We start from the raw sequence: 27,628 nt of genomic DNA, 5'->3' as shown, positions 1-27,628 counted from the left end.
ACTGGAGAAACAAACTCACAACCAAAACTGATTTTCCAGGCCAGTCCTAAGGCAGTCCTGTTATTCTACAAGGATCTCTGTGCTCATTAATTTGTCTCATTAGATTGTTCATAATACAGTTTTTCTCCTGACTTTTGAGTCTGGTATTTTTTTGAAAGAAAAACTTGTCCCTGGAAAATTAAGAATCCAAATGCCTTTGAAATTGTGACAGAACAGAGCAGCCTAATTATGTAAAAGTCATACATAAAAATGTCTCTTGACTAACTTGTTAGATTATTTCTGACAGTACTGAAATCACCAAAAGCACTGAAAATGTACATTTTCCTCAGTATGTTATGACGAATATTTGCTTTGAGTAATATGCTGTCTGTGTTGAGAATTGTTGGAGGAATACAAATCAAAACATTCTCAAACCAAGAAAATTTCCTTCAAAGGCAGAATTCTTCAAGACAGTCCAGAAATAGTGGCATTCTCTAAACTTGTTTTTCTCCACATGATTTGGGTGCTTGCATCAGTTTCCAAAGCTTTCCCTTGCTAAACCATCACTGACAACAGATTATAACAAATCATATGAAAAAGAAAAAAAAGTTAAAATTGTTTTTTCACCTCTTGAAAGTGAGAAAATAGCAGACAGAATTGCACAGCAAGCAGAAAATCTCTTTATAAAGCAAGGAAGTCACAACTTTTTTGAAAAAAGTTGTGGTTACAATTTGGTGAAGGTGATGCTGATAATCCATACACAAAAGAAACAAAAGGGAATACTGATTCCTTTAGGCTTTTTTTTTTTTGTTGTTGTTTTTTATATTTTTTCAGTAATGAATGGTTCATTTGCTCTCATTTGAATATTTTAAACTTGTTGTGCTGCAGTGATTTTGTAATTAGAATTAGAGCTGATTTTCCCCACTCCATTACACATTGCAAATACTTGTGGGAGGCAAGTTTTGTTCTTATGTATGTGGCATTAATCCCTGATTGATGTTGCATGAGCAGTTTAGCCCCAGGTTTTTAATTGTTCACAAAAGGTACTTGTATTGATAAAATATGCTTAGAAAATTGTTTTAGCCCTTTTTCTCTTCTGTCCTTGATGTAACACAAAATGACCAGACATTCCTGAGCTGACCTTTGACATGGAATATTATATTCCAGAATTCCTTTGAAGGTAAAAGGAATTTTATTTTTTTAAAACAATGTAGGAGTGGATTATTTTATTTCTGGAAGAGATGGCTCAATTATCTGACCACATGGAATTAAGCACTATACAGTCAAAATGGCATGTGAAATAAAAACCCAATCAGAAATTCCAGTTATCCTTCCTATAGAATTTCCCAGTGTGCACCCTGGGTCTGTTCTCTCTGCACTGAAGTGTAGAGCCACACTGGGCCAAGGGAATTGGCTTTTTTTAAATCCTATATTTTGGCAAGGTTTGGTACTCTCAAGCCCATACAAATGTTGGAGGAAAACCCTCACTGTGCTGTAAAATGGATGAGAAGGGGAGAGAGAGTCCAGCTTTCTCCTCAGCCTCAGTGTCTGTGAAGCACTGCAGGGAGATGCATCTTGCTGAGTAGAGACTGACAACAACCACACAGCTGAAAAAATGCTCAGAAACATCTTTAGAACAGGATATGGGCCTCAGTCTATTCCAAGTACTGTTCAGAGGTAACTTTAGGGTACTTTACCCAAGGCTGGTGCATGGCTGAGGGCTGGTACCACTCTCAGCCACAGGAGATCTCAGAAGCCCCAGTTATTAAAAAGTTGAAGGCAACATAAAAATAATTATTACCTCAGATAAATCAAAGTGTCAAACCTGATCTTAAGCTATGGAAAAGCTTTCACAAATGAAGCAGCTAAGCAAATGGTTATAAGGCTGTGGATGTAACTGTTCTTTGAAATATATCTGTGTTGCTGTGCTAGTGTTGTGTTGTTAATGAACCTTGTGTCTTATTTCAGAGAGATTCCCCCTCTACATCCAGACAGTCCCCCGCTAATGGTCATAGCAGCACTAACAATTCTGTTTCGGTAAGATTTCCAGTTCCACACAGAGAAAGTGTGAAAGTTTTGTTGGTGCTCATCTGCCATTACTGTTATACTTATCGTGTGGTCAGTGGAAACTTTTGTCCTACTGAGAGAACCCAGGTTATTGCATATGTAACTCCCCTTTTTCTTTTCTTTTTTTTTTTTTCAAAGGGCTTTTTCCAACATATTCTTCTCATTAAATACCATACAGTGAGTTAAATGTTAATAACTGTACTGTGACACTTCAGTCATCCTTAAATCATTGTCAGCACTTTCCTCAAAGCTGAGCAGAGGTTTAAAGTGAAAGTTTTTTATTTCCATCCTGAACTTTGGAAGCAGAGTTTGAAGGAAGAGTTAACTGTGCAGTTGGTCTCCCAAGACATTTTAGATTCTTTTTTTTTTTAAGTTTTGTGTTTTGAGAGCCCTCTGGAGCGTGTACTGGTTTCCGCTATCTGAGTTAAGGAATTGGTGTGCTCTCTGCTGTCGTGGTACGTGCACATACTGTGTGAAACATGAGCCTTGCCTGGATATGGAAAGCAAAAGGAAGTGGCTTTAAACTGCACTACAAACCAAGCTATTACCATCACATCTTTAACACAAAGTACTTCTGTTTTGTATGTGTTCAGGTAGAAAGGTGCTGTCGATCTCCTGTTCTTCCTAAAGTACATTAATGTTGAAATTCGTGTTGTTTATCATTTGTTGTTGTTTGGATCAATGTAGTAACTACACACAAGTTTCCTCAGTGAGTGCTGTCAATATCATGAGTTCATGGGACCAGCTAAAAACCAACCAAAAAAAAAAAAAGCAAAACCAAGTAAATATTTCTTTGACTATTAATAAAAATTGCAACTTAAACATTAATTTGCCATAAGGTAAAGTGCTTATTAATTAGTAGAATTAAAAATAATTGTGTGAATAAAAAATTTAAGACATTTTTGTGAATTAAATTAAATTTATAACGTGAAAGTAGTCATAATCTTAATTCTCAGCACAATTGATCACATTATACATTTTTAATCATAGGGTTTTTTAGTATTTATGATAGCCTCTCTCTTAAAAGCAAAACTTGATACTTAAGTGGAAAAGGCATTCACATAAAGAGCCTCTTTCACTTGGTGGTGCTTTTGTGTTGAAGATGCTGAATTATTTATTAAAAAGCACATTCTCTATCTGCTTAAACTTTTTACCTGCTTTCTTCAGCTTGCTGCTAAACAGCCTGGGTTTGACTTTTCTTTAAGAAAAGAGTTATTTCTAAACATGGGTCAATGCTTTATACTTTTGTCTAACTTACCATTTTACTGTAATGTAGTATGAATCACTAACAAACAGTGTTATGTACCCTTAAAAAGTAAAATGAAAATTTCTTCTCCTGGGTTGACTTTATTCTGCAGGACTTGCCATCGACAACACAACCAAAAGGAAGACAGGTGAATAGATAATCCTCCATGGGAATTTTTGTAAACTTAGCTGCTAGCAAACATCCCTGCTTACCTTTTCCCCCCTCATATTCTGTATGTGCTGGACTAAAACATTTAAGCTTGGAAAATTTGTTTCATTTTTTTCATTTTTCTTTTTAACTCATTTGTTTGTGGCTAATTCAAAAGAGTTTTGTTTTTTATTTCATGTGTCCACATGTGTGAGAGTTACAAAGTCATTATGAATTTAACTGGAGATGTTGGTTTAGTTCAGAATGCATGAATAGATTTCCTGTTGTGCAGTGACTTGTGCAGGTTTTAATCCTAGAGGAAAGCTTAAATTTCTATTTTAGCTGGAATGGAGACAAGTAGGGCAGGTGCTGATGAAGATTGTAAAGCTTGAGTTTACCTGAAATTAATTATTAACATTAACAAAGTTTAAAAAAAATATTAAGGACAATTTCTGTTAATGTTTGATAAATCTGAAGATAGTCTCTTAAAATTTCAGTCCTAAGTCCCATATTCAGTAATGCCCCTTAATTTTGTTACCTTGGCCTGGTGGTTGTGCAAGTCAGCACAAACCAAAGAAAGATTTTCCTTCTCCAGAAGATTCCAGGAAAGCACATGGGGCTCCTCAGAGGACTCCCTATCTTTCTCTTTGCAATTTTAAGAGTTTTTGTTCTTTTACTGCAGCCTCCAAATGCACACAAACTGTCAAGTGACTTGAGATTCATCTCCAGTAACTGCTCCAGTTATTTATAATCTTTCTAGAATCTACCTCTGGGTTTTCAACCATGTATTCAGCCTCCTCCTCTACCAGGAATTTTTATAATAGCTCTTACAATTCCATTCAAGAAGTCATCAGCTGCATTAACTCTTGTCTTTGAGAATCTTTTTATACTGCTGTGTGGTTGAGTTGGCTGGAACTTCTATTACAAGAATGATTTGCTCTCACTTCACTTCCCATTTTTAAAGCTTCCTATAGTTCTTTCAACTTCCCATTTTCTTCTGAAGCTGCCTGAATGTAAACCTGGAAAGGCTCCATGAAACACCTTCCAGACATTTATATTGGGTTTTCATTTGCTCCTCATAGGGCTTTTTCCCCAGGGTTTCTCTTTCTCACACCATTTATAATTACCTGATTTTTTCAATTTTTACCTGATTTTTTTCAATTTTTACCTGATTTTTCCCATTGAACCAGCATCTTTTTCTTGTCATCCTGGAAAACAGTGAGGGCTTGGCTGATAGGTACATTTTTATGTGTAAGGAAGTCTGTAATGTTCCATGAGCTGCCAGTATATGGTGGATAATGGCTCAAACTGGAGCAGGGACTTGAAAAGCAGGGAAGTTTCTAGATAGTAAAAAAATACTGCTGATGTTTCTAGACCTGTATGTGTAAGCTTCAGGCAAAATAAGGGATTGGCTCAATAATGATAACTTAATGGAAAACAAATTGCTAAGTAAACATAATTGGTTTCAAAATACCCTATTTCTCAAGTAATTAAAAGAAGTTGGGTTGCTTTTTTAACTCAATGCAGAGCAGAGCAAGGGTCAGATTTAATATATTTAAAAGTTGGGTTCTATATTGGTATTGTCATCTGATGCTCTCACTGCAAACCAATAAAAATACATCAGCTACAAGATAAAAGTGATTAGCCATTTTAAGTTAATTTATTCATATGTTGAGGTGCAGATTGGATTCGTTTTTTAAGTGCTAACACTGCATAGTTACAGCTATTATTGGAGCAGAATTTGAGCGGAGTTGAAAAGTGATTGTTACAGTTTCTAAGAAGGATTTTAGTTTGCAATGTAATTGTTGGGGATTTTTAAATCTAGTCCATTTTTAGTAAGAAACTCAGCAGTATGTGTATACAAGGCTGTCTGAGATGCTGCAAGGTGATGTTTGAAGTTCATGAACTGTAGAAATTATCCATCTAGGGCATGCCACTGAGTTTTGATTTTGAGATCCTTGGGTGCGTCAGGGCTCCAATTAACAGCCAAAACTGGAGATCACTTTTATTTTTGTTTTCTAGGGTTGAGACCTCAGTAATACACAAGGAAAAGATTGGTGTAATCTTTTAAATTGTGAAGACAAAGTCTTGATTCTCTCTGTTCATGCTCCTTAGAGAATAACTTGCTCAAATCTTGAGTTTTATTTACACAGGAGCAGACTTTTACTGAAAAACCCATACAGAGAATTTCCATATTCCTCCTGAGTAACTCTGTGATAGATACAATACAGGGACTTCATAAAAAAAGATTTTTTTAATGTCTTAAATCTTTAAAATTCTCATTCTGAAGATCACTAATAAAGCTGAAGTCCTTTATACTGTCCTGTAAAATGTCCTGTCACAGGAATTTTTAAAACATACCATGGGACTTCAGTTGGAAAGTACATTGCAGATTGAGTTGTAAGGTGCTGGTTTGTGTTCTGTAATGATTTGTGATAGTGAGGAACTCTAGGAGTTTATTAAATTTTTGCTGTTCAGGTTCTATAGAATGTAGAAACCATGAGTGTTGAAATAACATCATATATCTCCATCATTTACTGGAGGGGGCATTTTCATTTTCAACTATCATTTATGCTTTGGCACCTTCCTTTTTTGTTTCTTTTCTTTGCTTGTTGCAACCAATATGTGTAGCTGCATTCACAGATCAGATTTTCACCTGTTACTCTGAACACCATACCAGTAATGATATTGCAGTGTCTCTTATAAACTCTTTTTTTGTAGATCTATGTAAGAGCACAATTTGAATATGATCCAGCAAAGGATGACCTCATTCCTTGCAAAGAAGCTGGCATCAGATTCCGAGTTGGTGATATTATCCAAATCATTAGCAAAGATGATCATAACTGGTGGCAGGGTAAACTTGAGAACTCCAAAAACGGTACTGCAGGTCTTATTCCCTCTCCTGAACTTCAGGAATGGTATGAATTAAGTTTTCTATAAAAATTAATTTAGTTTTGATTTTATGTCTGCCTTTCATACTTTTCATTGTTGTATGGCTAGCCTTTGAATTCTTCTTTCTTTTTCTTCCTTTTTTTTCCTAAGTCTATATATTGACTCAATTTGTGTGGTATTGATTTTTTTTCTCATGTATGCATACCAATAAGGGTTACATGCAATTTCATATGTGTGATTACATTAAAAATTTAATTCCTGTGTTAATAAACATTGTGCTTTCTGGTATACTGTAGGAAACTAAGATTGAAGATGGCTGCATGCAAACTGGTTGTACAAGAGGGTCAAATTAATTTCTCTTTCAGCGTCTGATCAGGGGTTTCATTAGTACTGTTTGCATGCAAGTGCTGCAGGAATAGGGTTTTAGCAGGTTGTCAACCAAAAAGGTTACTGGGGGAGTTTTAGGGTTTTCTTTCCTTTTCATTTTTCATATGAATGTGGAAAAGCAGAACAAAATCACAATGCCAATGGCAGGTTCAGTGAACAGCAATGGCACTGAGCAATGCAGAGCCTTTAAACCTCTTGCAGGAACTGTTCAGGAAAAAATTGTGTAAGCACAAAATCTGTCTAGAGAGTCCTGGGCCTTGGAAAGTATGGCCAGAACTCAAAAAGTTTATCAGCATGGATAATCTAGCCCAAAATGCTTCATACAGGATTTGCTACATGAAAGAATTGGAGCTGTACACAGCTCCTGTGCCTCCTGGGCTGGATAAGGGAGATTCTGCCAGAAGAGACAGAGGCAGACAAGACCTCGAGCTCCATCTCCTGAGCTCTGTGATGTAAGGGAGGCACAGGTGCACATTGCAGCAGAGTCCCTGCAGTGCTTCACCCTAAAGATCAACTTCCAAACACTCACCCAGCACAGCACCACTTGCTCTGGGGTGATTCAGACCAGGGTGGTCTTTCCACACCTTGTGCACTTTCTCAGCACAGATTCTGATCTGCTGCAGAGTGGTCTGGATTCATTCAGGCTGCCCTTCCTCCCATGCACACTTCATCTGTGAGCTTCCATCATCTGCCTCTAAGAAAATATTCTTACATCAAAATACCCTTGTATATATGTTCTTTGAAGTCATAAAAAAATGTTTTTAAAAGTTTTACTGTACTTATGTTCTATAAAAAAGCCTTGCTTTCCTAATTCATTCTGTGCAGCTTTTTAAAGATCCTTGATTACAATAGAAAATGTTTTTTCTCCTCCTTGTATCAGGCGAGTTGCTTGTATTGCCATGGAGAAGACCAAACAGGAGCAACAGGCCAGCTGTACTTGGTTTGGAAAGAAAAAAAAGCAGTACAAAGACAAATATTTGGCAAAGCACAATGCAGGTATGAACAAAAAATGCAGGTATCTGTAAACAGGTTACATTTTTTGCAGTTTAAGCCTTGCCAGTAATTGTTCAGCTGACACTATTGTATAAACCTAATGAGTTATTTAGGAAAAATAGATGTAAAATTCTAATTACACCAACATTACTCTGCTTGTTCTTTGCTATTTAACCATGGAGCTTAGTCAGTGAAAGGCAAGCTGCCACAGAATCAGTGGATCATAGTATATCCTGATAGAGGCTTAGATTGTTTAGGGGTTTATGTTTAAAGCAGCATTAGAAACAAACAGGATATGGTTTTTTCAACCTATGTAACTGTACAGTGCTCTACAGAAGTCTGTTCTGCAGCATCCTTGCTAATATGTATTTATAGTTACAGATTACATATGTGAAAACATCATGAAAGAGCATTTTGGTTGGAGTGGTACAGCTGGAAGTGGAATAAGAGCCATTGCACAGTCAGTGTGTTATTTAGTTACCTAAGAGAACCAGCTGTGGAGGTTTATCCTCCTTGTAGTGGTTTCTGCCTGGGTCTTGAGTTTGGGGCTTCTGTTTAGACTGCTGAGAACATGAATTGTTTTAAAAAATTTTGGAAGTGTAGAGTAGGAGATCCTTGTCAAGCAGAATTCATTTGTTTTAGTAGTAAAGAAGACAGATCCTGTCATTTCTGAGCTGAATTTGCTGCTTTTCTTCTTTTAATATAAAATACTTAATGTGCTGAAACTGCTTTTCAACACTTTTCTGTTGCTTCTGCATTCATAGCACATTCTGTGATGCTTATGTTGTTGTGGTCTCCTGAGAGACTTGCAGAAATTTTTATTAGTATCAGAATAGATACCTGTCCAAGCAGTGTAATGAAAGTGTTTTAAATTACATTCATTTCTGGGGGGTTTTATTCAGTAGCATTCTTGAACACACCAATTAAACCATATAAATCCTGTATTTCTCTTTACCTGCACAATGTGTGCAGTATCAGAGCTCATAATGTGTCACTATTACAGAATATGTATTTCCTTAGAAGTAACTTTCAAGTAAATTCTAAGAAAGTCAAAAGACAGTAATTGTTGTTTATACTCTTTAAATTCAGTGTTGCATTTAAGATGTTCACAGGTGAATATAAAACCATTTGTTACCCTGAAAGCTCTCACAAGCAGAGATTGAAAGCTTTAAGTAGGTTCTTTCTTTTTGCTGGTGTAAGACACTGCTTGTTCTGATGTTTCCCCTTCATTGCAGTAGCACCTAACCACATTTTAATAGTTATAACAAAAGCTGTTGAGAGTAAACTGGATTTTAGGAACCTAAGTCTTTCACAATATCAGTTGCTCCCAGCACACATTCCCACAGCCATGCTGTGAACTGGATCAAGAACAACCCAAAAAAACCACATGGGTTGTTTTTTTTTTTGTTTTTTCTTTGGGGCAGATACATTTCTTAATGCAGCTCCCAGTGCAAATACAGAACTAAAAATGTCCATGTGAGTAAGCAGGGCTGCTACAAGGGAGGGAGCTAAAGGAAGGATAGCCAGGAAAGAGAAAGAGCAGGCAGCACTGTAGGAGCAGAACTAGCTCAAAGATTTCCTATCAGTTAAATTCCTGAAAGGGCTTTGCAGTCTTGACATTTCAGAGTAGGTTGATGACACTGGTTCACACAGTTCACCTGCCTTCACCAGCAGTGTTGCATCTTTATTTGCTTTATATCAGAGCAGCTGATTGCCAAAAATTAGAAAAATTGACATTAAAAATTATGATAATGACCATAAAAGAAACTGTTCCCTTCAGAAAACAACTTCCCCTTTCCCCCAAGTCAAAAAGTTAATGTAAGCACAGATTGAAATCAGGATTTCTTGTAGAAATGTTGTTGATCTTAGTGTCCCTGAGGTACTGAAGGTGATGCCAGTGATATTCCAGGGAATGACACCAAATATAGGATATTCAGTGTATGAATATTAGGAATTGCTTTGGTGCTCATGTGAGTTCAGGTTTAACTGAGGTGGCACTGAATTCACATTCTCTGCAGTGCTCTGTCACATCCAGGATTGTCAGTCAGAAATATGGCAACACTGGCCCTTGCAACCTTTCAGTGCTTCTGTTTCAGAATGAAAACCAGATCTTTTCTTCTACTGGATCCAAAACAAGTATAATCATTGTCAAAATGTTGCTCTTACAGGAAAGTAGAATTTATTTCTCTCATATACTAGTATAAAATTAAATAAATTGATCAGCAGTGTGTAATCTATTTGGACTTCTGTGTTATTTTTCTCTTAGGGGTGAGACTGAACTGGGGTGCTGAGAAATGACCCAGTAAAATAATTTGTAGTCAGCTCAGATTTGTGTGGCCAGCTAATGATGATTTGAGATCTGGTGTAGTATATTGGGATATTACTGGAAGCCGAAATGAGATTATTCTGCAAATCAGATGTAATTTATAAAATAAACGAGATTATTTCAGTTACTTTTTAAAATTAGAAACAAATATATTCTCCTTTGCAAGAAAAATGTAATCCTGTTGTTTCCTCCATGCTTCATATCAGACTATTAGGCAATTTCATGATCATAAGTTTTATCAGTATAAAGTCAGTTTTAAACCAAAGCCCACAGAAAAAATGACATTATTTCATTATTAGATTCACTGACATTTTTATAAATGCTCTAGAGATATGCTGCAGTGATATCTAGATATATTTTTATTTGTTTTACTGAAAAGTTATTGCAGGGCTTCAGAAAAGAACAGAACATACCAGAACTATGCTCCATATTATGCATAATGTAGAAGATTGCCAAGCTTTTATAAAATATGTTTATCATTTCTTAATGTGATTTATTTGCCTTGTGTTTAGACTATTGCATGGTAAAGTTTATTTTGTGCATATACTTTTTATTTTACTAATATATTACAAGCCATATCTCAATGACCCCTGTACATTTTTCATGCTGTCTTACTCCCAATGGCCTCTGTGCATGTAAGTAACCTGTCAAGTGACAATGCCTCTTTATTTGCTTCTTACTGTTTCCTTTCAAGAGCTCCTTTTCTTTTATTAGCTAGTAACACAGAAGCATTGAAGTTCAGTCTTGAAGTGTGCCCTGTATTCCTCCTATCTTTGTATATTAAGAAATTAATCATTTTTCACCCCACAATCATTAATTAAATCCATGTAGACTGACACACATCTTCTCCATGCTACTACTTTGTGATGAAGACATTAATATGTGTCATTTCTGATGTTTGTTCCTGTTGTTTGTATCTAACATAACGTGGTTTTGTTCAAGAAGAAAATAAAGGATTGATTTCTTTTGAATTATTATTTTTTAATGGAAAAAGACACTTGCAGGCTTAGGTGGTTAGCATGGTAAAGCTGTTTAGCATGTTGTAGATCATTATTATGAAATGAATTATTAATTGTTTAAATACTGTGAAGTTGCAAAAAGGACAAGAGTAAGAATTCCATTGTGCAATGGAAGAAAAAAATATGACTAAATTCTTGCTTGTAGTATTTGGGGAAAGGTTGAAAGAGAGTCTTCTTTAAGATGAAATTCAAAATGCTTCAAATGGACAGGGAAGTTTTCATGTCTGTATCTTTTCAAGGCCTTAAAGAGTTGAGTGTGTCGTTGGCTGATTTGTAGTTTCACCAAATTGAAACTGTTGGACTTTGTCTCTCAGGTAAAAAAAAAAAAACTGCCATCAAATTGAAAAACTGAGAGAGATCCACACTCATCCTAAAGGATGGATTGGATATAGCTGAGGTGGATGCACCACTTAAGACTTGAAAAAACTCAGAGATTCCATGGTTTGGATGGAGTCTCCTCCCTCCTTTTCATAGTGTGCAAAAATACAGAACTGAAAACTCTTGTTCATTACTCTGCTCCACAATTGCTGATTGCTATAATTTTTACAAATACAAGTAACTGCCTCCTGGCTGCTTCTTTCATTAGAATTCAGCAGGAGTTACCAGAGATGATGTCTTACTGGACACAGGAGGAATAAGCTGCTATTAGTGAACAAAACTTGATTTGTCAATCATTATATTCCCTGGCAATTGGCAACAGATTGATAGGCATGATGGAATTCATCCAATTTCAACTGCAGTTGAAATGATATCTGAAATAATACTTTTACAATTTTTCCCTAAATATGGTGGAGGTTCTTTTCTGTAATGCCATCACTTTTCATTGGATTTCTTCATTCTGTCACAACTTTGAAAAGCATGTCAGTTTAATTAGCACGTGTGTTTAAAGAGAACTCTAATTACAAGTAAATGGTGTGGTTTGAAAGAATAAATACCACAAAGTATTAACACTGTGCATTTCTCATAGATCTTGTTAAAACATTATTATGAAAGTATCCCTATCTTCAATGTAAATAGATGTTCTCATATTGTTTTCATGTCGGTCACTGTCCACAGATTTTTCTTTACTATTGCTATTTTTTTAGGAATGCAAACGTGAATGGCATGCTGTTAGAGCTGATTTTTGTGGTCTGCTGAACACTGCATGAAAGGACATGCAAACTTTGCTGAGCATCTCAGTAGCTTTGTTACTGCTCTTAACAATTTTTTAAATGAACACTCTTATTAAAATTGCATAAGGAATGAATGGTTTTATTTTCCATAACATGTTACTTTGTATTATAAATCTAAAACTTGATGAAATTATAATTTGTAGCAGAATTTGTTGTCACCCTTCATATGCCTTTTTTTCTTATCCTCTGGGACTTTCTTTTGTGTTTTAGTGTTTGATCAATTAGATCTCGTCACATATGAAGAAGTAGTAAAGCTGCCAGCATTCAAAAGGAAAACACTAGTCCTACTAGGTAATTTTCAGTTCTTTTTCTGAACTTACCACTGTAATTTTGAAGCCCTTCTGGTGGAATGTATGTCTAAATGTTGGGTTTTTTTGTGCTGTGGCTCAGGTGCACACGGTGTCGGAAGAAGACACATAAAAAACACACTCATCACAAAACATCCGGACAGATTCGCGTACCCCATTCCTCGTAAGTAGCAGGGTTCTGTGTGCTGCACAATTGTTTGTGTCCTCCTTGACAGCACCCCCCTTGTTCTGCTGCCTGTGTTCACTCACTGAGACAAATCCTGCCTTGAAGGTGGGAGCTGTGTAGGGACTGGGTGGAAAGTAACACCATTTTTGCATCAAATGTTCTTTATTATTCATGAAACTTCTTCTTAGACACACTTCTCTCTACCCCAAATGTTTGTTAATTTAGAATGAAGGATAAAAGATTTCTCATTTTTAACTGTGTATAATTCCAATGACAAAAATTCTGAACTGGATTTAAAGGAAACCTTTAGTGTTTCATTGCTTCACACAGCCAGCTCTTAAGGACTGGTATTGCACTAAAATAACGTCAAGTTTCCAGAGATGACACTAAGTAAAAGAAAACACAATTTCACTGCTTACCAGTGGGTTGTTATGAAGAGTAGAGAGGTGTTTTCCCTTCATGACAATCTCTATCAATACCCTGCAAGAATTGCAGATCCCATTACGTGATCTCTTGGAGATGCTTCCTTTTTCCTCAAGCTAAGCACACCAAAACAAGAGCATCCAGCCTCTCCCTGTCCACTCTGTTTCAGACCTCAGAAATGCCAAACATGGCTCAGAAGTGACACTCAGTTAATTTTCTTCACAGATACTAGTTGTTTTATCTTCAGCTGATTTTAAAATGGGCTCACCTTTACCATGATGAGCATGCCTCAGGTTGTCTGCATTAGATTCCTGCTCTGTGGAAGCACTGAAATTGTTTCATTGATTTCATAAGACTATAAAAAGATGCATTTTCTGCATTCCTTTACAAAACCATGGTGTAGGAGGGAGCTTTTGAGATGGGCCTTAATTTGGGTGAAGAGTTTGGGAGAATGTTTTATGAAATTGCCTGCATACTGAAAACCTGATCAAAAAGATCAGGTCACACACAGTGGCAGTTAGTTCTAAAGATTAGTAGGTCATACTTCTCTTACACATAAGTCTGTAGAAGCAATATTCAAAATGTTATTCCTAAGTAGTTTTCACCTCTCTTGATCACAGGTAATCAGGTTTTTAACCTGCTTTTTAGACTTACCCTATTCACACTCGTAAAAACCTCATAAAAACTAAAATTTAAAAACAAGGAAAATGCAGAAATGTTTTCAGGACAGAAGAGGGTTTAGGAGAAATATGTTCAGTAGACCCTAGGGACTCTACTCCTGCTTTTCCCAACACATATCCCTCAAAGTCCTGCTTTTCCCACTGCCATTCTGACTGCTTCATGCTTCATTGATCTGTGTGATTTGACAGGTCATCATTTAGTGAGTAAGTATTGATAAACAAACAAAAAATAAATAAACTATTGCTTCTGCACTAAAATATTCTGTATTTTCAGACACAACCAGACCTCCAAAGAAAGATGAAGAAAATGGCAAAAATTACTACTTTGTATCACATGACCAAATGATGCAGGATATATCAAACAATGAATATTTGGAATATGGCAGCCATGAGGATGCAATGTATGGGACAAAACTGGAAACAATACGAAAGATCCATGAGCAGGGACTAATTGCAATACTTGATGTAGAACCTCAGGTAACTAATCAGAAGTGTATAAAAATGAGACTCATCACAAACCCTTCAACTTTATTTCATTGAGATGTTTTCATTGATTGCACACTAGGTAAGTGCTGCATAAAATGATGTGAAACAAAAGTCCTTGGTCCACCAGGATATCAATCTGTGGAATTCTGGTAATCATATGGTTAGAACACAGAGGAAAAGGAAGAATCAGGCTCTCAAGAAACACTGATAGTTTATTTATTCATTGTTGAAAATCTGTGGAAAATTCTGATACATTTCCTTTGAAACATCTGTGTAGTCATTACTTTCAATTCACAGGGATCTGTTTATATATTTTGTTAAGTGAAACAACTTGAATATAGACAACTGTGATGTTTATATTATTCTAGCAAATGGAAGGAAATGGGAGGAAAGACAAAATTGTGACCAGTGTTATCTACTTAAATTTGTTGACATTTCTTCTTCGTTAATGGATTCAGGAAGTTCAAATTTTTCTAAGTATTTCACAACAGAAATGAGATACCTGACTAAATTATTTAAGGCAGTTCAGAGTATGATGGTGTGGTGGTGTTATTAAAAATAAAATCCCACATTTAACAGTGTTCAGGGAGAGCAGCATTTATAGTCAGCTCAAATGCAGCAGCTGTTAACAGCAAACTCTCTTGATAAACTTTTTCAATATGCATTATTCAAGAGCTGTACAATTCTCAGAAGTTATTTAAATCTTTGTTAGAATATATTTGCATTTAGTAACAGCTGCCTTTGCCACATTTCCTCCAGCTCATGTCCAGCAAGCCACTTTGCTACCCAGCTTCCTCATTCATCATCTCAGCTCATTGAGGCCAATGTTTGTGGATTACTCCTGGTTGTTTTACACCACTTACCTGTTTTCCCTCAGGCATTCTTAGTTTTATGGGTTTTTTCTTGCATTTCACTTAGGGGGTTTGTCTCTTATTTGGAGCAGATTGGCAGAGGTGATTCCTGTTGGTGGGTTTCAAGCAGCAGAGATTTAAACCTTTTAGCTCAGGGAAAGGGTGGATTGGGGGGGGTTGTTTTGTTTTGTTTTGTTTTGTTTTGTTTTGTTTTGTTGGTTTCTTTAAAAAGAAAAAGCTTTGCATAAGACAGGAAATCGAAAGAGCAAAACCTGAGTGACCTTCAGCAGTCTTGACTTGATCTTGTCCATGCCCTTGAGTTCAGCTGAGATGTTTAACCCACTGCTCCTCAGTCAAGCCTGATCTGTGACAGTTTCACATGTGGCAGCTCTGTGTCAGTCAGCTCACTAAGGCAACTCCTTAATGAGAACTCTTCTCTTTTGCACAGATTCAGGGATTGGAGCTGTGTTTACTGCATTTAGTGCTACGTTCAATATTTAAACACTTCAAACTTCTCACATCACTTCTTTTTTTAAATAATAATTTTATAATAATAAAGTTTATATTGTAATCAATATTCTAAAACACAGTTGGCTCTTTTCCCTATTTATGGCATGACTGAATGTTTTTTATTAGTCAGTTTTAATGTAAACAGAACTCCACGCTCTTTGAGACTGTATGGGGAGAGGCATTCTGAAAATGCTAAAGTTTTTACTGTCTCATAAACTCACTTTAATTAAGGATGAATATATGTTTTGGCCACCAAAAATGTAAAATAATAGAAAAAGTCAGGTCTGTGTATTACTAAGGTCTTGACTCCAGTTAAAAACAAATCCAGCATTGGTAGATCATGAATTTGTGTCTTTTGCTTGTGTGACTAAGCTTGCTTCAATTGATTGTTGGAGGCTTCCTCTAAAGTATCTGTTGTTTTTTTTTTCCCCTAGGCGTTGAAGGTCCTGAGAACTGCAGAGTTTGCTCCTTTTGTTGTTTTTATTGCTGCACCTACAATTACCCCAGGCATTAATGAGGTATGGCACGTTGCAATCTGATGTCCTGGCAGAGACAGAACTAAGGATGAGATTCATATGTGCAGATCAGACTCTTTAATTGTTTCTTTCTCTGTAAATGAAGAAGCGGAAAAATAATTTAGTAACAGCTTTATTATTAAGTTGATTGACATACATTTGTTGTACATTTATGAACTGATAATTCAAAATGTGGGCTTCAAAAGGAAGGATCCATGTGCTGTATTCTAGAAGTACATATTATTTTATTACATTCCTGCTCCAGCTCAAAGATCCATTTCCAAATCATTGTCACAAATTACTCAGTTGTGAGTTGCAATGCCAGCACTGATCCCACCTTTAACTTTAGCATTTTCCCTGCACAGCAAGTATGTATCAGAAATAACCTTACTCATTTTGACAACTGTCCTCTAAGAACTGGAAGCTTTGACCCAAGGGGTAATTGCTTGTGGAATAATGCTAAGTATTCATGGAGATCCACATCATACATTTCCTATTTAGTCTTTATAAGGTATCTGCTCTGCAGATTGCTGCTGATTTCAAGGATACCAAGCAATTCTGGATTAGCTGACACTAAGGCAAACTCCATTTTCACAAACACTTAATTTTCTCAGTCTTCCTTAAACCATGATAATAAAGTATTTAATCTGTTTGATTTGATCATTAATCTGTTCCAAATATCCTAGATGTCTCCTTGATCATCAAAACACAAAAGTCAGAAGCCATGTCACTACAGCAGGTTTCTGTAGAAATGTAATAACAATATCACAAGCTTGAAGCTATGACATGACTGCAGAGACTTGCAGGAAAAGAAGGATCAAGACAAACATATTTAAATGCAAATATCCTGAATGATTATTCAAATCAGAAGTGAAAATTGAAGAATTTTGGCCTCAAGCTGAAATTTTACTGACAGCTGAGGCATTCTGCTAGTTCACTGTGATACTTTAGTGGGCTACTTTAGCTCTAAATTGGAATTTTGTCAATTTTTAAGCACCAGTGCTGGAAAAAGCAGTGAAAGAGGGATAGGAGGGGGAAGAAGGCTCTGTTCACTTTCACAGCATTAAGTTATGTCATTTCACTGTGTCTTAGGGACCCATACCCTAATGATAAAACCCAAGAGTGTAAGAACAAAGATCTCTCAGCATAGCACAACTTGCCATGTTGGTGAAGTGACACTCTGTGTAAACTGCTGGTGTGATGCTGTGGATTGGTACAATCTTGATAAAATACTGAATTGTGTCATCCACACTGAATTGTCCTTTGTGTAAACAAATAGCATTGCATCAGGTACCCTGTAAAATTATGTGATTGCCTGGGCTTGTTACCTCCATACCTGTCTCAGCTCCAGACAGTCTTTCCTTGGCCTCACTCACCTGCCAGTGGTACTTAAAGTTGTAGGATGTAATACAGAGATACTTGGGACAGTTCATGTGAGGGAGAAGACATTATCCCTCATACACTGAGAACAGAAATGTGCCTTTTATAGTAGTGGTGGGGAAATACTTTGTGCCAAAGAATTAGCAGAAGTAAAGTATTATGTTCTAAATATTTACATTCATGCTGTAAAACCTGTCTTTATTTTAAGCTCTTGTAACAAAAGTCTCTGAGCCCTCAGGGTTTCACCCAGGCACATGAATTGCAGAGCCAAGGCCACATTTACAAAACATGCTAATTTATTAATCAGTTAAAGCTAAGGAAAGGGAGGGGCAGGCAATGGTAATAGCAGCAGACCTTACCCAAACACAGGATCCTGTTTTCCAAGGTCTTCTGGGCAGATAAGCAAAGTGTGTCTGTGTGGTAGCAGCCTGCAGGGCAGCAAACAAGGGTGAGGAGTATGTGTTTCCTATTTTCCATCCATGCTTCTTTTTTGAAAGAAAATTCATTTGCATAATGAGTGTCCCTTTCTGTTGATCCTCTTGCCCTGCCTTGTTTTATTTTACTTGTGCTTTTTGAGAACATTTCTGTAAATTACTGTCCTTTTTTCACACCCCCCCATGTTTTCTTGAATTTCATCTTTGCTTTTCTTTTCATTTTCCTGCATTCGTACTAATTGTACATAGCTGCCAAAATGGTGCAGAAAACTGCCTGTAAGTACCAGCTAGGGGCTCATGAGGTTATTGCAGTAGTTCTAGAATGTAGATATGCTTGTTCCCATTCAACATTACTTTTGCCATTGGAGTCAAAGTTTAATGTAATAATGACTTTTGATATCTGCACTAAAATCATCTGAAAAAAGAGGCTGTGGAGTAATACTTCTACTCTTACAGATGTATATCTGAACTTTGTGGTAAAATCAGTGCAGAGGTCTGATCCTATCAGTGTCTCTCTTGAAACACTTTGGCCTATCAAGGCCCACACAGCACGAGTCAGGAGAGAAAATATCCTTTGCAGGGAGTGTAGCAAGGCACCATGAACAGTGCTGCAAAGCACAGGACCAGTGTAATCATACAGGGAATCTCCCAAAGTGCACCCACCTGTCTAATCACAGAGGAAGCTGAAATCAGATGTTGTTGTGCTAAAACAGAGAGGAGAGAGTGGATCAGAGAACCTTGGGCTAGTTCCTCTTTCCTCCAGCTGTTCCTACCTCCCTTGCCCAGACAGCAGCAAAGAGGAGATCACAGGTTCCATTTGTTTGATGCAAACTTTACTGAGCCAAATTCTTCAGACTTTTAGCTGTGCTTCCTCCCTTCCTACAGAATTTTTCTTAGGAAGTGTGGAGCTCACCAGCTTTTTAAATTGTGAATTTCTTTCTGTTGAAGCAAAACTGGCAAAGGCCTGGTGGCCTTTACTCATTTATCCACAGCCTTAAAAGGGAATATCAGTCATTTTGTGGGCTGGGATTTGATTGCTACAAGTGGCAGCTGTTTGTCCTATGTACAGTAAATTCACGAATACAAGCCGCACGGAGTATAAGCCGCATATCCGGTGTGTTGGCAACATTGATGTCTTTGTCAATAGATAAGCCGCACCCGGAATATTAGCCGCACTTTAGTTCGCCGCGAACTTTCACAAAGTCGTCATTTAGTAACACAATCGCGGGATCGCCGGGGCTTACTGGCTTACTGCCGACCTTGGAAACATTGTTTCCAAGTGAAAAAAGACACACCCTTTATTTACAAGCCGAAAAAGACAGGAACAATAGTGTGGTCATTTTGCGAGCATTCCCAATGGATCCGCGTTGCCTTTAAACAGCCGCTCAGCCGCACGGGCAGGCAGCTGAGCTCCGAGCGGAGCCACATCTCTGTGCTGGCACAGGAGCGGCCGCTGTAGCCCTCGCAGCCCCGCGGGGCGAGCGGCCGCTCTAGCCCTCTCCCTGTGGGCTGAGCGGCTCCCCCAGCCCTCTCCCTGCGAGCTGATCGCCCGCTTCATCCCTCTCCCTGCGGGCTGAGAGGCTCCCCCAGCCCTCTCCCTGCGAGCCCAGCCAGCCCCGCAGCCGCACAAGACTGAAAACACTTTAAAAAGTACAGAGAAATATCACACACTTTTATTGAACTGCCGAGGTAACTCACCCCGATAACAACCCCCGCCCCTCAGTAACGCCGCCATCCACAGGCAGGCAATAAGCTGTTCTCTGATTGGTTCATCGTCGGAACAACGGGAAACCATGGATTTCAGACTGTTTTGGCTCGGGACTGGACTGGTATGATACTAGGTAAGGGCAGATATCACATTTTTGTTCATAAATTAGCCGCACCCAAATATTAGTCGCACTTCCGGGTTTCCACCAAAATTTTTGTCTAATTGCTGCGGCTTGTATTCGTGAAATTACTGTACTTTCAGGCCAAAAAAACCCAACCCTCAGAGAATGAAGATTCCACTGATAGCCTTTATGTCCATGGGGGTATTTCATGGATAAAGCCGTGTTTCACTCCTTTCAGCTGTGGTGGAAAAGGAGAGATTAGGAAAGAATTTAATTAGAAAGAAAAAGTCTGATCCAATAATGGACACACTGCAACTAGATCCACATAAAATTGCTATGGCACAGGAGCTGAGGGAAGGAGAGGCAGATGTTGTGATCCCAAATGTTAAATTTCTGAAGTTGTGCCCATTTGTTTGTCTGCAGTTTGCTGAACATTTTGATAAATACCTTCTTGACACTGTTGAGAGCACAACTGCTGAAGAATTTCCTTCTTGGAACATAATCTGGGATGTTCAGTATGCAAAATTTAATTAAGACATTTTAGAGAAATTGAGAGGAACTTACTACAGCAAATATTTTGTTTACAGCTAGCTTCAAAGAAGAATTTTGGTATTTAAGTCTTGCAGACTCAGAGGAAACAGCCAATGTACATGTACAAATTGATGCTCTATCACAAACACAGATGAGAGTTAGTCCCAGAATGAAACAAAAATCAAGAACTTTGATCTCTTTTCCTTTTGCTGAGCTTAGGAAAGTTTGAACCTATTTGAAACTTGTTGCAGTGGCCTATCCCAAGCTTATTACTGCCCATTAAAGTATATGAAAGAAATAATGATTTACATTTCCAGCAGGCTGGGAAATTTAGATATTCCAAAATAAAGACCACTTTGATCCCTGTAAAGTTGGGTCTAGGAGAAGCTAAGTCAGAAAAATACTGAAATTTAATGAATTTTTGAAACACTTAGTTTTGTGGAATCTGTGTGTGCAAGGTAAATTTTAGCAGGTGGCTTTTTTTAAAGGTGAGATAGCTGTAAGATTTCAGATTTTCATTGTCAGTCACAATAAGATGCTGTAGTGAGAAAAGTCCATAGCTGTAGGTAAAAGTAACATTTATGGGAAATCTGAATAGTAATTCAAAATCTGCATAACAGTTCTAAGGCTTCCAAGGGCTTTTCAGGTACTGTTAGCCCTTTGTCATGAGATCAAAACTCTTTTCAAGGTGCACTATGATTTGGACAAGACGCACTATAAATACAAAAAAATCTTAGCTGGATACATTTAAAGCACTGAAAATACTCTGCATGACAAGTTACTGACCTTCCTTTGTAGGTTAATTTAAGCAGGAAAGGCTTGATGCTTAGCTGATAAAAATTGATGTCTCTTTTGGAATATATAGAAAGTTGAAGTTTACCTAACTAGGGTTTTGGCTTAAACACCCTGGCCCATATGAAATATTCCACAAAAATATTTAAAACTAGTATTGATCCACACTGTTCTTTTTGTTGATAGCATAAATTAAATTTGCACACACTGGAATTTTCTACAGAAGTTCCAGGAGCTGCTGGTGGTACAAAATGGCCCATACAGGGAACATCTCTTGTACACACATGCATATGAGGAGTATTTGCCTGACTTGGAATGAAATTTGTAATAATTTCCAAGTGAAGACAACCACACCACACAGCCCCCTCCCCATTTGAGGCTGCAGCTTCAGGAGAGAAGCAGAACTGTAACTTTGGCAGAGAACTTCTCCTTCCCTGCAGCAATGAAACCAGCCATTTGTGGAGGAGGATTGTCTCAGAGCAGGTTGTTTCCTTGAGGGGACCTGCAAGCTGTTGTTCCACAGCTACTTGTCATTATAATTACAAATACTTGGGAAACTGAAACAGAAAAAAATAAAGGTGGAGGTCATCTTAACAGCCAGATAAAAATCTGTTTCCAGAACAGTTTCTAGCAAAAAAAGCTGTGGGCACTGTGGCTGTATTTCCTGCAGGCTCAAACTCTATTCAGAAAAGTGTACCCCCAGCTGGCTGATCAAGTAGAGTGAGTCTGTGGATACTGCACCATATCCACCCCAAACCTGTGGGACAGGAAAGACTTGATTGCTTTCCTGTGGCTATTTCGAGGTTCCTGAAAACAGCAAATGAGTTTGTTGGGTTTTTTTAATTAATAAGGAAATTTGCAGGAAGAGAATTCAAACTTAAAATTGCTGCAGAGCCCTGGTGCCAGGCTGCCTGGTTCATCTCCAGGATCTCCCATGAGAAGGGCTGGAAATGCCTTGCTCTGAGATAGAAACCACAGAGTGATGTGGAGTGAGAACTTCCTTACCAGTAAGCTGTCGTTAAAGGAAGCAGACCCAGAAGATGGGTGTGAACAGAAAACATTACCAAAACTGGGAACAGCTGATACCTGACAGACAGCCTCTCCCCCTCCTGTTTCTCATGCTCTCACTGGGACATAGGTCCAATAGCTCTTACTTGTGTACCATGTCTGATTTATTCACATGTGGTCTCCACTGCTGCTTTTCCAAGCTTCCATCCTCTGCCTTGCTTTTTGAACTCTAGAGCTGTGTTTTGTCTCCGAGAATGACCGAGTGCTGTGTGAGTGTCACCTTCCAGAGGGGAGCTCTGCCCTTTCCTCTGTGTGATTCCCATAGCTGTAGGTGGGAGAGCTAAAGCACCTCAACTCCCTTTTTTGCCCATTTCCTTCTGAGTAGAGAAGCTGTTGTGGAAGAGCACGAAACAATCCAACTTTTCTTTTCTCCCGTTTTCTCTCCCGGCCGCCGAACAGGATGAATCCCTTCAGCGCCTGCAGAAGGAATCCGAAATCTTACAGAGAACATATGCACACTACTTTGACCTAACAATTATCAACAATGAGATTGATGAAACCATCAGGCACCTGGAGGAAGCCATCGAGCTCGTGTGTACAGCCTCCCAGTGGGTCCCGGTCTCCTGGGTCTACTAGACTGGGAATGAGAGAATTGAGGAGAAAAAAAAAAACAAAAACAAACAAATCTGTCATTACTGGGAACCACCTCATAACATGGAAAACCTCTTCGTTATTGACCTTGTGTCAACAGGTCTTGGCCCCTAGAGACTACCTAGATGTAGTGTGACCTAAAATATAATTATTGTCATGTCCGAATAGATAGGAGGAGGGGGAAAAAAAGATGAAACACTAATTTAAAGAGACAGTATCTTTTTTTTAATCATTTCTCCTAAACTTTAATAAAATGTATCTTTAAATGTATGTATTATTCAGTCCTTTGGAATGTTATATTTTTGGAAATCATAGCTTTTTATTTCAAGGGCCCCTAAAAACTGCACAAAATAGATGCTGCTTTCTATAATCTATTTTAATAGTAATAATAATATGATTCTGTTACCTTAACTTGGGGGTGGAACACTACATTCTTTTTAGAGTCTGATTTTATGGATTGGAATACTTTGGTTTCCTTTATTTATTTGAAGTAATTAGTCTAGTGGTTACGAAACAAATTCATAAATTTTAAAGGCCTTTTTTTTCCGCGCTTTTTTTTTTTTTTTTCTCTCCTAGGATAGCATTTTTAAGTACTTTTGTGTAACATCCAGATAATGTGATACTGTCTCTTTGAAGAACTCTGTAAAAGTTTTAGAAATTTGAAATTGGGTCTTGACTCTTAATGCATGTGGACAGTCGCAAGCGTTCATGCCGTTGGTGTATCTGTGTTGATAAAACCTGTAATCTACAGCAAAGTACATTCCGTTCATGGGAACACGTACCCAAGGGAATAAAGCAAAATATTATTCTGACTGAGTTGTAAACCTATGCACATCCCTTGCATTTTGGGCAACTTTATAAAAAAAAAAGAAAAAAAAAAAAAGAAAAACTGATTTTTATTAATAATAATCATGTAGTGAAATGTGTTTGTAATTTTGTCTCAATTTAATTTGTTGTAAGGTGGGAGGGGGCAATTACTGGTTTCACCATTTCAGATCTGTGTTGTCTGAGAGTATTAACGTTTTAATTAAGTTGAAGCAAAGAAATGCTGATTTTTAATATGTATGTAATTGTTTAAAGATGCACACATTTTAAAAGAAAATACTGTGCAATGAAGAAACCAGTTTAGACATTGCGATAAACTGACTATTCCAAAAGACTCATCTACAACAGCCCTGTAAATTCCTTTAAAAATGGTAATTGACTCTACAGTCTGACCAATTTTTTTTATTTTAAATATACTTCCTTTTATGTGTTCAACAATTAAATGCTTTTGGGTCCTTCATTTCATCACAGGGAGTTTCAAGAGCAAATCAGTGACTCGTGCAGTGAGGAAAAGTGTCTTAAATAAGGGAAGCCTTTCTTTGTAAGGACAGAGCCTGCAGTCTGTCCCAGGGGCTCTGCTCCTCCAGGCTCAGCACAGGCTTCCTTCCACAAAGTTGGAATTAGATCAGAACCAACTAAAAAAGTGTAACCATGGATTGACCTGGCACTTCATTTCCCTTCTTTGCTGGCCCACATGATTTGCATTTTCTCTGAAAATGGTTAAAGGCAGCAGGCATTGCCACCTCTTTTTAGGTGTCAGAAATGTTCCTTAAAATGACTTCTCCAAGTTTGGTTGGCTGTGCTGTTGTACAGTATGGATTTTAGTGTTTACATTAAAGTGATACAGTGATACAGGATTTTTCCTCCAAGTGGAACTTTCAGCTGGAATTGGTCTATGAGCTGTTCCAGCTGTTCAGGACCATTGCATGTGCAATCAGAAAAGGGTTCTCAAGGTTGAATCTTTCTCACAGGGGTAATTTTGCTGCTAATTTACTCCTGCCTACTCCTTCTGCAGGTTGGGTGGTCACATCTGTTTACAATTCTTGTGAAATCCACAGCTGCAATCTCAGTCTGGCTGTGCCTCCTCCCACCCAGCCAGGGCAGGCAGAGGTGTTTATTTCTTGCAGCATTCCCAGCCTGGCTTTACCCCACCTGCTGAATGCCCTTAATGCCACAGCTGGAACCACAGCTCTGTGGCTGCATCCCAAAACCAGAGCTGTACCCAAGTCCCTTGAGTTTGTTGTTTTGTGGGAAGTAATGGATGAGAGTCAGCGTGGTCCTCACATGCACAGGAGGGAAATTGGAACTGTCAGAATAATTGTAGGTGCTCATCTGGTCTGGGTTTAGCCCCAGAAGAAGGGGATGGTGCAAACTGTGAACTATTTAGTGAGTAAGAGGTAATTTTTCAAGTGGTTGTGTTGTTTTGTCCTGGATGAACCATAGCTGGTGTCCCGTAGGCAGCTGTGGCAGTGGTGAGCCCACACTGGCTGAGCTCAAAGCAGTGAGGTTCATTCACTCTCAGAACTACCTCTTTTCCCAGCAAAGCACAAAGATGGGAAGACCTGCTGAAAATCAAGCAGTGGAGTGTTTCTGATGTTAGAAATACAAACTTCTCTGGTGAGCATTGGTGTCTGACTTCAGTGACACGTTTTTCATCTCAAGTGTTTATGGCATTAAACAGGTAAAGTAATTTTGATAATTCAAGTATAGTCCATCATAAATGTTTTAACTACACACTTTTGACTCTTAATGTGAATTTCTTGGAGTTTCTATGTATCCAGCTCGTAAGGAAAGAAATCTCACAAGGCCCATGAGGGTGCTTCTGCCTTATGTAGATGACAATAAGTAGTGATTTGATGTAATTAATACCTTTTCTTCTCTTAAATGGAACTGCCATTCAGTTAATGCTACACAGTAGAAAGATTGATGTGGAGAGCTTTGTTTCTTTTATTCTTGCTATATAACCTTTTATCAAGAGACAGAAACTGTAAAGCACATAGTTAGCATCCTGTCTTGCCTCCTCTTTACCACAATCTGTTTTCCTTGTAGCAAAAGATTAAATTGGAAACCCTGCCTAGGCTTGAAGTTGAGCAGATCCACAGCACACAGTGAGCTCCATGAGCAGATTTCAGCACAGTCCCAGACAGAGCCCAGGGTTTCTCAGTCTGTCCAGTCCTCCCACCCTGCTCAAACCCTTCTGAAAGTGTCTCTGTTGTTTGTGTGGAACATAGAGGGAAAAAGGCTGCAGAAACTGAGCTGGAAGCTTCACCTGCATAGGGGAGGCTCCTGCAGGTGCAAAGCTGTTACAGTTTTTTTTATTTTTTTTCAGTCTCTAAGTGGAGAAAGGTCCTCCTGGTACTGTAAATATCACTGCATAATTTAGAGTGCCCCATGGACTTCTCTGAATTTATGCTGAATGTGACCTCAGAAGCAGCCCTGGGATTGGGAAGAAACAAATGTTTCTGTTTGCCCCTTTTATACTTTATTTTTGTACAGGGGCTCATAGATTTGTAAAGAAAACTTGATCTTACCAGTATGCTGCCTCTCAGTCTGACTGATGCCTGTGATTTCAAGGTGTTGAGTTGGTCCAATAAATGTTCATTAACCTCTGCTTCCATTTACCTAATAAAAGTACACTAGGTTACTCACTGTCTCAGAGTGGTAAGATTATTGCATGGAAATGGTAGCCTAGTTTAGACTCCTGGCCACTGCCATATGGACATTCTTAAACTCATCACTAAAACCAAATTCTTCTATGTGTTTTAGCAGTGGTTTTCTTTTTATATGGTTTGGTGAAGAACAACGCTGTGCCACTCACCTCTAAAAGACAACATCACTTCCTACCTCAGAAACTCCATGAAGTTACTCAGTTGATTTTGGAAAGACAACATAGAGGATGAAGTGTTCCAACCTGAGCAGCCTTGGGCTGGTGTGTATACTCCAAAAACTGGGCAACAGAGCAACTAGGAAAAGTTCATGCACAGACTAACCAGTATTTGTTCCATTTTTGTTCTTTTCTAAAAGGAAATCGTTTCAAGAGTTCTGTTACTTAAGCCAGAGCTTCCAGGGATGCTTTGCAAATCTGCATTGAAATCCTGGATACAAACAGTTCTGGCCCCACTCTCTTCCACTGCAGATAGTATTCATCAATTTTAATGAAGGCTGTTAGAACTCAATTTCAGGCTTTAAAATACTGGGTAGAAAAGGATTTTTGAAAACTACAGAAAAAAAATACATTTCCTGACTCTAGTAAAGAGTTATCTGTTTTTATAAGCTAAACTGACAGAGGATGAGCTAAAACAGGCACCATAAAAAATCTGCTTTTTTTACATAAAGCATATTCATTTCCTTAATAAACCTGTCTTTCAGACTAATTTCTTCTCTACCTTTAATAAGCTCAGAGATAGTTATAACTCTTACCAAGGAAACTGCTGCAAATTATGGCAAATAGTCACATATAAATCAAAATATAAATCAAAATATCTGCATAACAGAAAACAGAAGTAACTTCTGAATAATTCTGCCTTGTGCCCACACAATGGAGATGACTGCACAAGCTTGGGGTAGAGGAGACTACTTTCACTAATGCTATTCAGAAAAATACAAAGCCACTTCCCACATTTAAATGTTTGCAGTATTTTGGGGGGGTTTTGCTTGTTGATACAGTAAGTGCACCTATAGTAATTTTTACTTTCTTCCCCTTAAGTGATTTTTACCAGACTCCTGCTCTAATCCTGTGAAAGCTGGACTGTAGCAATTACAAAAAGCTTCTTGACTCCTTACAATTCAGCCTTAGAGTTAAGCCTCTTTCCCAGACCTATGCAACAATAAATAATTAATTCTTACCTCAGAAATACATTTCTCATTTAAGATTTTGGGCCGAATGTTGATGGTTTCTCATGTAATCTTAACCTTTCTAAGCAAAAATAGTGGGAGGGGGAGTGTTTATGCATTTCCATGGATCCTGCTGAATCTCTTAGCAACTGCCATGGAACAGTCAGGAACATTAAA

At 38.0% G+C, this 27,628-nt stretch overlaps 1 protein-coding gene and 1 long non-coding RNA gene across 8 annotated transcripts in view; one reads left to right on the top strand and one right to left on the bottom strand.

The window, feature by feature from the left end:
• The window catches only part of CASK (calcium/calmodulin dependent serine protein kinase), a 188,887-nt gene extending 165,283 nt beyond the window's left edge, over positions 1-23,604 (top strand). For 2 of the 7 annotated variants that reach the window (XM_033052487.2, XM_033052482.2), the window contains 9 exons: positions 1,948-2,016; positions 3,405-3,440; positions 6,161-6,357; positions 7,599-7,714; positions 12,454-12,519; positions 12,619-12,699; positions 14,080-14,282; positions 16,087-16,170; positions 22,601-23,604. In XM_033052487.2, the coding sequence (XP_032908378.1) occupies positions 1,948-2,016; positions 3,405-3,440; positions 6,161-6,357; positions 7,599-7,714; positions 12,454-12,519; positions 12,619-12,699; positions 14,080-14,282; positions 16,087-16,170; positions 22,601-22,777 (1,029 nt within the window). In that variant the 3' untranslated portion in view covers positions 22,778-23,604. Of the gene's footprint in view, positions 1-1,947; positions 2,017-3,404; positions 3,441-6,160; positions 6,358-7,598; positions 7,715-12,438; positions 12,520-12,618; positions 12,700-14,079; positions 14,283-16,086; positions 16,171-22,600 lie in introns of all 7 variants that reach the window. The other 5 variants (XM_033052483.2, XM_033052481.2, XM_033052486.2 and 2 more) reach the window with 3 other exon arrangements.
• Positions 23,605-26,098: 2,494 nt separating this feature from the next.
• LOC116992655 lies at positions 26,099-27,628 on the bottom strand. The gene is made up of 2 exons (XR_004417087.2): positions 27,464-27,628; positions 26,099-26,239 (listed from the first exon to the last, which is right to left on the bottom strand). It is a non-coding gene; the product is annotated as an uncharacterized LOC116992655 (long non-coding RNA).

This window comes from Catharus ustulatus, chromosome 2 (genome assembly GCF_009819885.2).
Source record: "Catharus ustulatus isolate bCatUst1 chromosome 2, bCatUst1.pri.v2, whole genome shotgun sequence".
Classification (NCBI taxonomy): domain Eukaryota; kingdom Metazoa; phylum Chordata; class Aves; order Passeriformes; family Turdidae; genus Catharus; species Catharus ustulatus.
The sequence above is the reverse complement of the archived record's forward strand: the minus strand, read 5'-3'. Positions and strand labels throughout refer to the sequence as shown.